The sequence below is a fragment of the Salvelinus fontinalis genome, chromosome 28 (genome assembly GCF_029448725.1).
Source record: "Salvelinus fontinalis isolate EN_2023a chromosome 28, ASM2944872v1, whole genome shotgun sequence".
Classification (NCBI taxonomy): Eukaryota; Metazoa; Chordata; class Actinopteri; order Salmoniformes; family Salmonidae; genus Salvelinus; species Salvelinus fontinalis.
In genome coordinates, this window is record NC_074692.1 from 10,822,748 (window position 1) to 10,838,145 (window position 15,398).

The following is a 15,398-nucleotide window of genomic DNA, read 5'->3' on the forward strand; positions in this document are numbered from 1 at the left end:
CTTTAACCTCGTAGTCGTTGTATCATTTCAAAGTCCTGGAGTAGAGAGCCAAAACAACCAAACATGCGTCACTGTCCCAATTCTTTTGGAGCTCACTGGAAATAAAAACAAATCAGGTTTTGCTTTGTCTGACTTCATTTTATTATTGGCATTGGCCAATACAACTCAGGAAGACAAATATTCATGTCAAATTGTTTTGTATTCTACTTGTAGCCCTGGTTGTCATGAAAATAAAATAGTAATTCAAACTTGAACGTCTCAAATGTGATGGTCAACCTGGTGTGTTTGAATACTTAGTTCTATCAAGCTTCACTTTACAAAATCTAATCATCACTTTACAAAACAAATCAATCAATAGATTCACCAATAATTGACTTGGCAGAGACTACCACACCATTGCATAATGCCTCGTGCTGCTGCTGACTGCAAGTTTCCTCATCAAGTCTGTCATGGTTCGCTACTCTCTGGTCATACTGTCATTCTTACTGCACACTAAGGACCAGGCAGGACTACACTTCTCAACCTCATCTACTGGGCTTTTCATAATGGATTATGAGGTACGTGGATTGTATCTTACTTACTTTTCTAGAATATAGGGTGACTGAAGGCGCGCTTTCTGTAAGCCCCTTTGACATCACACTTTATGAGGCTGTAAATCGTATGTCAACAATTGGCATGCTGCATGCTGAAAAAGTCGAGAACCTGGCCACTCCAGTTTGGTATTGATGTCTCGGGCCCAAGTGGCATGCCAGTTACACTCACGATGTTGCAGGGACTATAGCAGTTGTCTACTTCATGGCTTCAAGTTCAGGTTCTACTGGGATTTGATGTAGCAGATAGCCTTATCATACAGCTGCTGACATAACACCATGGAAATATCTGTCGCCTTGAGGAGAACTAAAGGTTTTTATGTGCGTATTCTACAGTTTGTGAAAAAAATATCAGACAGAGGTTTATTGTCAGATAATGTGTGAAAGGTAACAGATTTTAGAAGTAGACAATTGATTATTGATTCAAATCGGTCACTTTTTAGTTCCCAGTTCGGTGAATTATTGAACACAGTGAATAGGTTGTTGACATTCACTGCATGCCAGTTGTATCTGGTTCTGATTGGTTGCTACAGTTCCATAGCTGCTGCATTCGAACACATGTTGTGAGACATTCTGTCATTAACTGATAGATCACTCCGTCCTTTCTTTGTAATTTCTTTCAAATCATATGAATATGTTATCAAATAACAATATGTACTTATTGGTGTGTGTGTGTGTTTGTGCATGCATGTGTGTGTGGTTTGGTTTTATTATCCTTGCGTGGACCAGGAGTCCTGACAAGGATAGTAAAGCAAGGAACTTTCAGACAAGTGGGGACATTTCACCGGTCCCCACAAGGAAAAATACTATTTTAGACTTATGGGTTAGGTTAGGGTTGGGGTTACAGTTAGGGTTAGGGGTTTAGGATTAAGCTTGGGTTTAGGATTAAGGTTAGGTTTAGGCTTAGGTTAGGTTAAGGGTCATGGGTTAAGTGTTTATGGTTAAGGTTTAGGTTTAGATTTAAGAATTTGGGAAAATAGGATTTTGAATTGGAATACATTTTTGTGTCCCCACAAGGATAATAAAACAAACATTTATGCGTGTGTGCGTGCAGGAAGCAGTGTGTGCTCTGAACACCTTGCAGACCAATGTGAGTGTGTTGGATCAGGTGCGGAGGGAGCGGAGGGAGCTACCTGAGCTGCAGCTCCAGGCCATGTGGGGTTTCCTCCATCGTACAGGCCTCACAGTGAGTGACCAACAGACACACTGAAACCAGCATCCAGACTGCCATCACACAATCTGCACACTCTCAAATAAATATATATATATATATTCTGAGCATCATTACATGCTAATCTCTATTTCCTCACTGGCGACTCCTGTTACTTGATCTGTTGACTGCCTCTCTTGGCCCGTTGACTTATGAGACATAGGGGCCGCTCTCACTACTCCACGGTTGGATGTTTCTTTAGGTAGACAAGCTGGACCACCTCAATATAATCCATGTGACAGGCACCAAGGGCAAGGTAAACATGGTATTTTTTTGTGAAAAAATTACAAGGCTTTTCTAAAATATTATTTTGACATGTGTATGAAGTACAATAGTACATGAAATACAATAGAAGTAATGTAAGACTTGCTTACTCTCTCTTTCTGCTCTTTCAGGGATCAACATGTGCCTTTACTGAGAGAATCCTCAGGGACTATGGCTTTCGGACTGGGTTTTACAGGTATAGTATATAACTGAACAAGACAGGTGTTGGTGTGTTCTCGCTCAGTATGTGAGTTCAAGCTCATGTTTCGTTTGTCGTTTTTTTTACCTGTTGCATCAGGAAGTGTAGTGTCAGGGTTTTTGCGCATGGAGAAGCACTGGTATCCCTATACTGAACTTTGACTTGTTAGGTCTTTGCCCAATTAATTATTAACCTGTGCTGTTACAAGTGTGCCTGCTTTGAAGTGCTCAAATTATGAAGAAAGCTTAACTGTAGTATTGGGAAAATATGGCCAAAATATTACCTGTTGGCTTGCTTGTACAATGCTATGTGAACATTCTTATCACACACACACAATATTATGTCACCTAACATACAGTCAGCGACGTGGTGGCTCTCCTACTGTGAATATTGTGAATGTCATCTGTTCCATACAGCTCACCACACCTGGTACAGGTCAGAGAGAGAATACGCATCAATGGACAACCAATTAGCAAAGAGCTCTTCACCAAATACTTCTGGGAGGTGTTTGCTCAGTTAGATGCTACAAAGGTACAGTAGGTCTTCATATACATTCTCAGAAAAAAGGTAACGAATTGTACTTAAAGGGGTACAAACGCTTGTCACTGTAGTTGTATCCTGTAAGGTGCATCCATTGTAACAGTAGTTATACAGTAGGTAGAGTTGAAGTCGGAAGTTTACATGCACCTTAGCCAAATACATTTAAACTCAGTTTTCACAATTACTGACATTTAATCCTAGAAAAAAATTCCCTGTCTTAGGTCAGTTAGGATCACCACTTTATTTTAAGAATGTGAAATGTCAGAATAATAGTAGAGAGAATTATTTATTTCAGCTTTTATTTCTTTCATCACATTCCCATTGGGTCAGAAGTTTACATACACTCAATTAGTATTTGGTAGCATTGCCTTTACCTTGTTTAACTTGGGTCAAACGTTTCGGGTAGCCTTCCACAAGCTACCCACAATAAGTTGGGTCAATTTTGTCCCATTCCTCCTGACAGAGCTGGTGTAACTGAGTCAGGTTTGTATGCCTCCTTGCTCGCACTTTTTCAGTTATGGCCAAAAATGTTCTATTTTGCCCCCACAACATGATGCTGCCACCCCCGTGCTTCACAGTTGGGATGGTGTTCTTCGGCTTGCAAGCCTCCTCGTTTTTCCTCCAAACATAACGATGGTCATTATGGCCAAACAGTTCTATTTTTGTTTCATCAGACCAGAGGACATTTCTCCAAAAAGTACGAACTTTGTCCCCATTTGCAGTTGCAAACCGTAGTCTGGCTTTCTTATGGCGGTTTTGGAGCAGTGGCTTCTTCCTTGCTGAGCGGCCTTTCAGGTTATATCGATATAGGACTCGTTTTGCTGTGGATATAGATACTTTTGTACCTGTTTCCTCCAGCATCATCACAAGGTCCTTTGCTGTTGTTCTGGGCCTGATTTGCACTTTTTGCATCAAAGTACGTTCATCTCTAGGAGACAGAACTCGTCTCCTTCCTGAGCGGTGTGACGGTTGCGTGGTCCCATGGTGTTATACTTGCTTACTATTGTTTGTACAGATGAACGTGGTACCTTCAGGTGTTTGGAAATTTCTCCCAAGGATGAACCAGACTTGTGGAGGTCTACAATCTTTTTTCTGAGGTCTTGGCTGATTTCTTTTCATTTTCCCATGATGTCAAGCAAAGAGGCACTGAGTTTGAAGGTAGGCCTTGAAATACATCCACAGGTACACCTCCAATTGACCCAAATGATGTCAATTAGCCTATCAGAAGCTTCTAAAGCCATGACGTCATTTTCTGGAGTTTTCCAAGCCGTCAATTTAGTGTATGTAAACTTCTGACCCACTGGAATTGTGATACAGTGAATTATAAGTGAAATAATCTGTCTGTAAACAATTGGTGGAAAAATGACTTGTGTCATGCACAAAGTAGCCGACTTGCAAAAACTATAGTTTGTTAACAAGACATTTGTGGAGTGGTTGAAAAACAAGCTTTAATGACTCCAACCTAAGTGTATGTAAACTTCCGACTTCAACTGTACATAAGTTTACCCTTGCAGTTTGTACCTTAAAATAGCCAAATTTGCCTTTTTAGGGTACCACCAGAGTGACAAAGCCGCTTGTTCCTTTTAAAGCTGCAATGTGTAACTTTTTGGGCGACTCGACCAAATTCACATAGAAATGTGTGTTATAGATCTGTCATTCTCATTGAAAGCAGGTCTAGATTTTTCTAATTTTTTTTGTTGTTGCGTCTTTTACTTTCTGTTTTGCATACCAGCTTCAAACAGCTGAAAATACAATACTTTAATCCTAATTGCTCATGTAAGTCGCTCTGGATAAGAGTGTCTACTAAATGACTAAAATGTAAACATAATTATAAATAAATTGACTGCAAGAAGCCCAAACAGATACTGTATAACGTTTGACTAAAACATAATAATTCCTAGCCTTTCATGCATTTGTATACGATCACGTGTCTCTCTACTATGCGTGGGATTACTTGGGAACAGATTTCTTAAATATAAATTCACTTGGAGCTGATTTCCTGGTGTTTTTACAGTCTATTACATCTAACAATTAAAAAAAATCTATATAATTCAGGAACAGCCTGCTGGTGGCTTCGGTGATGGAGGCGAATCGTGTAAGTAGTAGGTACTAAAGTGCCCAAAGAGATGTGTCATTTTATGTTGCTAGTAGATGATAAAATAAGATAGCCAGCTATCTAAGTGTCCCGTGCCATGCAAAACAAACTGGCTCACTCGGATCTAGCATGGTGTTTTGGGATCGAATAAGATAACTAGTTGGCTAACATTAGCAAGCGACAACCACTCCATCAACACTGCACGTTTTGCAGAAATTAATGGGCAAATATCAATATTATTAATGTAATTGTTTATTTCTATGTATGTACTGTATATATGTTGTATATATGCTTCCTGCAATTAGTATGATCTGTTACAAATGTCAATTTGTACAATTTGTTATGAATTTGTAAGTGCTTAAGATCCCGATCAATCTCTTTGGACCGCTTTAGCTGGTACAACACTTCTGGTACAACACTTCTGGTACAACACTTCTGGTACAACACTTCTGGTACAACACTTCTGGTACAACACTTCTGGTACAACACTTCCATATTCAAAATATTGGGTACAAAAATTTACCATTATACTAGATTATTCACACATGTACCCTAAAATGTACTGAACAGTACATACTGTATGTGCACCTCTGAACGTACATTATGTGTATTTTGATCTTTTTGTACCCCAGGGAACAATAATGTACCCTAAACATACCCTTTTTTTCTGAGAGTGTAGTGTGTAAGAATGAACACTGATGTAGCCCACCAGCCTCAAAGAAACTCTGACCCTTCCCTGTCATGACTGTGTCACTGCACTGATCCTCAGGACTCCCATGGAGTTAGTATGCCGGCCTATTTCCGCTTCCTCACCATCCTGGCGTTCCATGTCTTCATACATGAGAGGGTAACATTCACATACCCTGTCACATGTACAGTTTGTTTACAAATCAAAGATGAAAGTTGTAAACCATTCTGAGCAGTATCTCTTCATACAACAGGTTGATTTAGCTGTTATTGAGGTTGGGATTGGAGGGGCCTATGACTGTACGAACGTCATCAGGTAATTTTGCTGCATATCATAGAGGATGTACTATCAAAGTCAAACATACGATTGATTAGTTACAGAATCTGTTATCACTTATTTTTCTTTCTGACATTTGACGTACAGGAAGCCGTGGGTTTGTGGGATATCCTCCTTAGGAATTGATCACACAAGTATACTAGGAAACACCATAGAGGAGATTGCCTGGCAGAAAGCAGGCATATTTAAGGTGAGCGTAATGCATGTTGTGTTAGTGAGGTCAACCTACTATATACACTGTGTACAGTACTTACTGTCTATAGCCTGTCTGCAGGGAGTGAATGTAGTTGAAAAAAGTATTATTCCTCCCCAGCCAGGGGTGCCAGTGTTCACTGTCAAGCAGCCAGATAGGCCCATGACTGTTCTACAGGACAGAGCCAAAGAGATAGGGGTGAGTGACTGGGGCCTTTTCTCCTCCTGGATGTGGATGGATTTGCTATGGGTTTGTTTGAACGTGCTCATATTTCAGATGCTTTTTTGACCCCCTCTCCCCCTGTGTTGTGTAGTGTCCTCTGTGGGTTTGTCCAGATCTGGAGCAGTATGAGTCTGGGGCTGGCCCTCTGAGTCTGGGCCTGGCTGGACAACAGCAGCGTTGCAACGCATCACTCGCCCTGCAGCTCACCAAGACCTGGCTACAGCGCTACAGACAGTCTGGTGTGTGTGTGTATGTGTGTTATATTATAACTCACAAAGAATGACAATGTTATTCTAGCTAGTATAGGAACATATTGCTCAAGATAACAGTACACATTCCAATCGTGATGAGGTTCAGTAAGTTACTGTGGGACTCTACTTACTTTCAGATGATCAGCTTGCTGCCCCGGTAGTGGAGAACAGGCTGGTCTCCCAGGCAACAGCCTTTAAGCCCAGCCCCATCATGGTCAAAGGTCGGTAGCAAACTCTCACCCATGAAACATCCAGATAATTAAACATCTGTGCCTGAAAGCACAACATGAAAAATGATCTGTCTTACCCTTCCCTTACTTCTCCACTCATCTCCCTCCCTCTGTCTCCAGGCCTGGAGGCGACAGAGTGGCCTGGAAGAACTCAGACTCTGAGGCATGGTCCTGTCACCTACTACCTGGACGGAGCCCACACCACGGGCAGCATGCAGGCCTGTGTACACTGGTTCAGCCAGGAGATCCAGCAGGAAGAGAGTAGCAAAAAGTTAGTCCCTGCCTGGCCTCTAGGGGGCCCACAGACTTCTCTACAGTGGCCTTCGTTGGTCAAATGATTGTAGAAAACTGTAGGCCTATATGACTGTGAGAAATAGTAGCATGCACGCAAACATCAGCACACACCAGCTCAGAATCTATGTGAGATTTGACACTCTAATCATTTGACACTCATATAGATTCAATACTACATTTTGTGTACAATTGACCATCCATTCATTTCACGGTCAGATTTGACTATGTCATTCTTTGATAGACAGCATCTCTGAGTAGGCCTACTCACTGTGTGTGTGTGTGACAGGGGCCCTGTGATCAGAGTACTGCTGTTCAACACCACAGGAGAGAGGGACTCTGCTGCCATGCTCAAACTCCTAGAGGTGAGTACTACAGGTCTGGGATCAGATACACAGATACTGCTGTCTGCTGCTCTATTCTGTAGCTCTGGCCGGAATCTAACTTTGGTACAGCACCTAAAGAAGCACGAACAGATCAAACCCTGAAATAGAATAAATATCGAACATCTTCTCCCTTTGTTGTCCTTGCAGCCATGCCAGTTTGATTTTGCAGTGTTTTGTCCCAACATTACTGAAACTATTACAGAAAACAATGCAGGTGAGTTTTCTTCTATGTTTGGGGTTTTAACAGACAGCTGCAAAGAAATTGCAATTTACTGGTACATAATTGCCACAACGAATATGAAACATATGATTACATAAGATGGAATATTTTTCCTAAGTTTTCTTGGCTGTGTAAAGAAATGCTCTCACATTCATTGTCCAGCTGTGAGAAATGTATGAGAGGTGTGTGTGCAGTCCTTCACTTTCTTTGTTTGCTCTGCTCTTTTTCAGATCAGCAGAATTTCAATGTGTCTGTGGAGAACATGCTGACCCATTGCCTTGACAACCAGATCAGCTGGCAGAGCCTGAGTGGGACAGAGACTAAGCAGGGGTCTGAGTCTGAGCTGCTGATAAAGGACAGGCTCCCCTTGCTGGCCAACATCAGGACCCACACCCTGGTCTTCCCTTGCATCCTCAGCGCCCTCCAGTGGATCAGCCAGGGAAGGGACGCTGTACTGGCTACTGCATGGAGCCCCTATCTCCCAGTACAGCCCAGTGTCAAGGCAAAAGCAGAACCACTGAGAGAGGCAGCCCAGGTCTCTGTCCTGGTCACAGGTAGTCTACACCTAGTAGGAGGGGCGCTGAAATACCTGGACCCCTCGCTAGCCTCCTAATTAACTATTGGCCCAACAATTGGCCCATCAGTCTGGCTTGGATTTTTGTAGGACATTGAGAAACGCTCAATGTTTGACAGGTATTATATTTTAGATGTTTATAGCTTAGGGTCTTCTTGAATAGATGTGTGCTCCTTGTCCAGTGCAGTGCACTCAAGTTGCTCTGTCCTCAGTGCAGGATCCCTGGGCTTTCATACTACGAAGTTGTGCTGTACTGTGTCAGCAAGTCAAGTTGAATGATTTTCTCAGGGGGATTGAATTACGATTGTTTTGGATTGTATTTTCTCTTTGAATTCTTGCTTTGACTAATGTACATAATTAAAATGAAAGCATGTATGAATTTGTACATAGTTTCTTAAAATGTTTTGTTCCTTGTGAATAAAGACTTTTACAGTACCAGTCAAAAGTTTGGACACCTATTCATTCAAGGGTTTTTCTTGATTTTTACTATTCTCTACATAATAGTGAAGACATCAAAACAATGAAAGAACACATATGGACGTATGTAGTAACCAAAAAAGTGTTAAACAAATCAAAATATATGTTGGATTCTTCAAAGTAGCCACCCTTTGCCTTGTTGACAGCTTTGCACACTCTTGGTATTCTCTCAACCAGCTTCATGAGGAATGCTTTTCCAACAGTCTTGAAGGAGTTCCCACATATACTGAGCACTTGTTGTCTGCTTTTCCACTCTGCAGTCCAACTCATCCCAAAACATCTCAATTGGGTTGAGGTCGGCCGGTTGTGGAGGCCAGGTCATCTGATACAGCACTCCATCACGCTCCTTGGTCAAATAGCCCTTACACAGCCTGGAGGTGTGTTTTGGGTCATTGTCCTGTTAAAAAACAAATGGTAGTCCCACTAAGCGCAAACCAGATGGGATGGCATAGCACTGCAGAATGCTGTGGTAGCCATGCTGGTTAAGTGTGCCTTGAATTCTAAATAAATCACTGACAGTGTCATCAGCAAGCACTCCCACACCATCACACATCCTCCTCCATGCCTCACGGTGGGAACCACACATGCAGAGATCATCCATTCACCTACTATGCGTCTCACAAAGACACGCCGGGTAGAACATAAAATTGCGAATTTGGACTCATCAGACCAATGGACAGATTTCCACCAGTCTAATGTCCATTGCTCGTGTTTCTTGGCCCAAGCAAGTCTCTTCTTCTTATTGGTGTCCTTTAGTAGTGGTTTCTTTGGAGCATTTCGACCATGAAGGCCTGATTCACGCAGTCTCCTCTGAACAGTTGTTGTTGAGATCTGTCTGTTACTTGAACTCTGAGAAGCATTTATTTGGGCTGCAATTTCTGAGCCTGGTAACTCTAGGGCTGCCAGCATCTCAAATATAAAATGTATTTGTTTAACACTTTTTTGGTTACTACATGATTCCATATGTGTTATTTCATAGTTTTGATGTATTTTCTATTATTCTACAATGTAGAAAATAGTACAAAATTAATAAAAACCCTTGAATGAGTAGTGTGAAAACTTTTGACTGGTACTGTATATTAATTGGTTGTTTTATGTTAATTTATACACTAGCCTAGCATTGACTGTTCATACATACAGACTGCCACATATTCGCTGACCTTTGCCAGAGTTGCACTGAAACAGAACAACATGCCTGTGTGTCTCTGTCTGCAGGCCACCTCAGTGAATGAATTCCCGGTAATGTCTTAGGTAAGCTTACAGACAAACACCATCTTAAAAGCTAAATGGACTGCAATATTTTGCCATTAGCTTTACCTTCAAAATATTATGAGAGGAAGTTTGCTCCAATCCCCCTATCCTGGATGAATCCTTTCATTACTTCAGCATCTGAGTGGGTTAGCACGATGGCCAAGTCTGGGAGAGAAGGGGTTGAAGTGGGATGTTTGTGTGGGTTCAGGGCCTCGCTCCTGCTCATTAGCCTCTCATCAAGATTACCCCAGACAGAAGGTTATAAGAGAGGAGCCCTACAATCTGCTTCAACTTTAAAGAGACAATATGACTGGTGGCATTTAATTAAACTGTTCTACGAATCAGTAAACATTTTCATGCTAAGCTCAGAGATTTAGCCATAGGCAACAAAGGTACAGGTATATTGGATATTGCTGCTGGACTGAACGTTTCAGTAGATTGAAAGCCTTTGTGACAACCACATCAAAAAAACACAATTTACACCAAACAAACAATGAAGCTAAAAAGATGGCCCAATAGGCTGTTACATTGAACATAAATTACAAAACATTTAAGTCAATAGGAATTTAGAGGCAACAGATGAATTCTGAAGTTTTGATGAGGATACTAGCTGGTGCTAGCAACTAATTGACAGAGGACTCCTTTCCCCTTCAATGGAATACTGCAGCTCTTTAAGAAGATTGTACTACTTAGAATCCGATTACAGCAGGGACTCCCAGGACAGGTCCTTGGCTAAAGCCCTGGTAGTGGCGGTGAGTGAACTGCAACGCTGCACTTATACTGTATCAGAGACTCATTACTCTGTGAGGTGGCAGCACTGTAACTACTGCAGTGAATTAGGAGACAATGGAAAGTTGGTTTTAACGCAGAAAAAAAAAAATTTCTTCAGTGCTGATGAATATGAGGCAACAAAGGTACTGGTGGATTATCTGTCCAATGGAGTCTGAATGCCCTCTAGTCTTCTGCTCTTCCCACATTTAAAATGCTAGTCAGAACTGTAAACCCAGTAGAGCTGTGGGTCACAAGGCATTGTCAAATAGTTTAGGGTCAGGCTTGAATTGAAGATCAGCAGCTTCGCTAAGGTTTTGCTCAGAGTGCGTCTCCAACAAATCAAATTGCAATTGTTTACATGCGCCGAATACAACTCGTGTAGACTTTACTGTGAAATGCTTGCTTACAAGCTCTTTCCAATAATGCAGAGTTTACAAATAAAAACAAAAATAATAGAGGGGAATAAAATAAATTAGCAACAATGGAACTACAGTTTGCTCGGAAAGTATTCAGACCCCTTGACTTTTTCCAAATTTTCTTACATTACAGCCTTATTCTAAAATGGATGAAGTCGTTTTTTCCCCTCATCAATCTACATGCAATACCCCATAATGACAAAGCAAAATTTTTTGGGGGGAAATGTTTGCAAATGTATTAACAATAAACAACTGAAATATCACATTTACATAAGTATTCAGAACCTTTACTCAGTATTTTGTTGAAGCACCTTTGGCAACGATTACAGCCTCGAGTCTTCTTAGGTATGACACTACAAGCTTGGCACACCTGTATTTGGGGAGTTTCTCCCATTCTTCTCCGCAGATCCTCTCAAGCTCTGGCTGGCTGCACAGCTTTTTTTTAGGTTTCTCCAGAGATGTTTGACCAGGTTCAAGTGCGGGCTTTGGCTGGGCCACTCAAGGACATTCAGAGACTTTTCCCGAAGCCACTCCTGCTTTGTCTTGTGCTTAGGGTCGTTGTCCTGTTGGAAGGTGAACCTTTGCCCCCAATCTGAGGTCCTGAGCGCTCTGGAGCAGTCTGTACTTTGCTCCTTTCATCTTTCCCTCGATTCTGACTAGTCTCTCGTTCCCTGCCCCTGAAAAACATCCCCACAGCATGATGCTGCCACCACCATGCTTCACCGTAGGGATGGTGCCAGGTTTCCTCCATACGTGATGCTTGGCATTCAGACCAAATAGTTCAATCTTGGTTTCATCAGACCAGAGAATCTTGTTTCTCATGGTCTAAGAGTCCTTTAGGTGCCTTTTGGCAAACTCCAAGCGGGCTGTCAAGTGCCTTTTACTGAGGAGTGGCTTCCGTCTGGCCACTTTATCATAAAGGCCTGATTGATGGAGTGCTGCAGAGATGGTTGTCCTTCTGGAAGGTTCTCCCATCTCCACAGAAAAATTCTGAAGCTCTGTCAGAGTGACCATCGGGATTTTGGTCACCTCCCTGACCACGGCCCTTCTCCCTAAGTTGCTCAGTTTGGCCGGTTGGCCAGCTCTTCGAAGAGTCTTGGTGGTTCCAAACTTCTTCCATTTACGAATGATGGAGGCCAATGTGTTTTCTTGGATTCATTCAATACTGCAGAAATGTTTTGGTACCGTTCCCCAGACACAATCCTGTCTCGGAGCTCTACGGACAATTCCTTCAACCTCATAGCTTTGTTTTTGCACTGTAGGGATGCAGCCAGCCAATATGCCCTCGATGGTACAACTGTACAACTTTTTGAGGATCCGGGGGCCCATGCTAAATCGTTTTAGCCTCCTGAGGGGGAAGAGGTGCTTCTGTACCCTCTTCATGACTGTGCGGATGTGTGTGGCCCATGTTAAGTCCTTAGTGATGTGGCGCCAAGGAACTTGAAGCTCTCGACCCACTCCACTACAGCCCTATCGATGTGGATGGGGGGGTGCTTTCCCCTATTTCTCCTGTAGTCGACGATCAGCTCCTTGGTCTTACTGAAGTTGAGGGAGAGGTTATTGTCCTAGCACCACAATGCTAAGTCTCTGACCTCCTGCTTGTAGGCTGACTCATCGCCGTCGGTGATCAGCATTGTGTCGTCAGCGAACTTGGACACGCAGTTGTGGGTGAACAGGGAGTACAGGAGGGGACTAAGCACACACTCAATGACGTCCAGGATCCAGTTGCAGAGGGAGGGGTACAGTCCCAGGGTCCCTAGCTTGGTGATGAGCTTGGAGGGCGCTATGCTGTTGAACGCTGAGCTGTAGTCTATGAATAGCATTCTCACATAGTTATTTCCCCTCTTGTCCAGGTGGGAGAGGGTAGTGTGAAGTGCAATTGAGATTGCGTAATCTGTGGATTTGTTTTGGCTGTGTGCAAATTGGAGTGGGTCCAGGGTGTCTGGGATAATGGTGTTGATGTGTGTCCTAACCAGCCTTTCAAAGCACTTGTTAATTACAGATGTGAGAGCTAAAGGGCAATGGTCATTTAGGTAGGTTACCATGGAGCTCTTGGGAACAGGGACAATGGTGGTCAGCTTGAAACATGTTAGGATTACAGACTGGGACAAGGAGAGAGGTTACATAATCTGGAGAAACAGGGGCTTTTACGCAAGGCATAGTTTTATATTCTTCGAAGCGTGCATTAAAGGCATTTAGCTCGTTTGGGAGATCTGCATCGCTGCTCAACTCATGGCTGGGTTTCCCTTTGTAATCCGTCATTGTCTGCAAGCCCTGCTACATACAGTCGGTGTAATAGGATTCCACCTTCCTCCTAACTTGTCCTTTTGCATGTTTGATGTCTCGTCGTCGGTCGTAGCGGAAGGCTTTCTTGTATGCGTCCATGTCTGTGTCCCGTTCCTTGTAAGCTTTAGCTCTAGCTTTTAGCCCAGCGTGCATTTAGCCTGTAATCCATGGTTTTTGGTTTGGATACGTTCGTATAGCCACTTTGGGGATGATGTCGTCTATGCACTTATTGATGAAGCCCATGACTGTCCTGGATAAAACCCGGAGCATATCTCAGTCTGCATTTGAAGGCATTCAGTTGTACAACTGACTAGGTATCCCCCTTTCCCTTACTAGCAAAACCGTCTTATAGCTTCACGTGTTCTTCATCTGACCACTTCCATATTGAGCGCGTCACTGGTACTCCCATGCGTGTGTGCATATGTGTGTGTTTGTGTGCATGCATGCAGGTGTGTGTTTTAGGGAGGACAGTGCAGAGTGTGTGTGTTGGAGCAGGCAGATTAAGCTCTAGTCTGGGCCTTTATAAGAAGTCTCATAAATCCAGCAGGTCCCCCCCCATCTCTAAGAAAGGTGGGCCGTGTCGGATGACATTTGGCCTGTGAAAGCCCAGCCCCAGAGAGGCCATCGCTCTGTCACCAAGGCTCACTCATGCATGCTTTGATTCCGTCTCAGTGGTAGCGGTAGTAAAGGTGTTAATAGATGCACATTCAGTATGCTGAGAAAGACTGCCTTGAACCCCTATTATCTGCCAATGACAGAATTAGCATTAGCTGCTCCTCATCGCCCCACACCCCTGTAAACGACCCACCGTTAAACCCTGCTCGTTATAGCTGCAAGCCAGCACCCAGACACAGGCCTACCTACCTGTAGATTCCTTTTATTATAGTGCCAGTGCCACCCATGTGAAGGGCCAACCTCTAGATAGAGAGGAAGCCGTCATTGGTTCACCACATTTCCATACAATGCTGCTGTAAAGTGTGTGGTTCAATGGGCTTCCTGTCACAATGGTAATCGCAAAGGCACAGAGGGGATGTCATGGCATGTCATGTCACATGGCATGTGTGTGTTTTAATCATGGTCTAATGGTCATGTTTGTTTGCCCACGGACTACTTAGCTTAAAGGCTCTTAAAGCCTCTCCTAGATCACTGGCCCAGCATGGCCCATATGGTATATCACTGGTAAGCTGGAAACTCCATAGTGGGCAGACAGATTTTGTTGTGCTGTTAGCACTAATCTGGGTAGTATTTTTGTTTTATGGCGTAGGATAACTACCCTTATCATCGCAATCCTCCATTTCTGGAGCGCCCCGGATTTGTTGTCATAGCTTTTCCACAGTACATCACTTCTCTGTAGTAGATATTGTTTCACTAGTTTATTTTGTCTGATTTTTGCAAGCTAAACGCTGATGGGCTCCTGACTTATCAGTCGGATAATTCGCTTTTTATGTTAATCCATAACATCATGTTGACCCTATGTATGACCAATTTTCATAGACTTTGAATAATAACCTAATCAACTTCATATAATTATTCTGAACATGTTTCCCGGGATTTCACCAGTTTCATAAAAAAAAATATTTTTACTCACACTGGTGAAGAAGATAACCTCATCAATTATGTCTACCCACAGACCGTTGATCACTCATAACAAACAACTGTCTGTCTGGGGTTGTGTCTATGTCTGAGGACGACCCACCCAGACACAGCTTTAAATCTGATCAGGGTCCTACAATAACATACATCCTCTTAGATAGATAAAGCATCTCCTTCATCTCTCTGAAGATGGCTGAAGATTAAAAACAAGTAACACGAGCAATGTAAAAGAAAATATTCAAACGCTCCAATTACCATAACAACTATAAAGACACATCATTTTTCAAAGATCAAAATGGATGATCAGCGAAGTGA

At 42.7% G+C, this 15,398-nt stretch overlaps 1 protein-coding gene across 6 annotated transcripts; it reads left to right on the forward strand.

Annotated features, from left to right (window-relative positions):
* Positions 1-351: 351 nt before the first annotated feature.
* LOC129826117 (folylpolyglutamate synthase, mitochondrial-like) lies at positions 352-8,724 on the forward strand. Of its 6 annotated transcripts, none has more exons than XM_055886466.1 (16): positions 352-557; positions 1,645-1,776; positions 2,003-2,056; positions 2,196-2,260; positions 2,680-2,794; positions 5,292-5,378; positions 5,668-5,745; positions 5,822-5,901; positions 6,010-6,112; positions 6,236-6,313; positions 6,429-6,576; positions 6,726-6,809; positions 6,939-7,089; positions 7,399-7,474; positions 7,643-7,709; positions 7,946-8,724. In XM_055886466.1, the coding sequence occupies exons 1-16, from the start codon at positions 450-452 to the stop codon at positions 8,326-8,328; spliced, it is 1,809 nt and encodes a 602-aa protein (XP_055742441.1). In that variant the 5' UTR covers positions 352-449; the 3' UTR covers positions 8,329-8,724. The 6 variants fall into 6 exon arrangements, with proteins under 6 accessions (XP_055742441.1, XP_055742442.1, XP_055742444.1 ...); XM_055886467.1 differs by having other exon boundaries at positions 362-557; positions 5,840-5,901; XM_055886468.1 differs by lacking the exon at positions 352-557 and adding an exon at positions 682-911.
* The last annotated feature ends 6,674 nt before the right edge of the window (positions 8,725-15,398 follow it).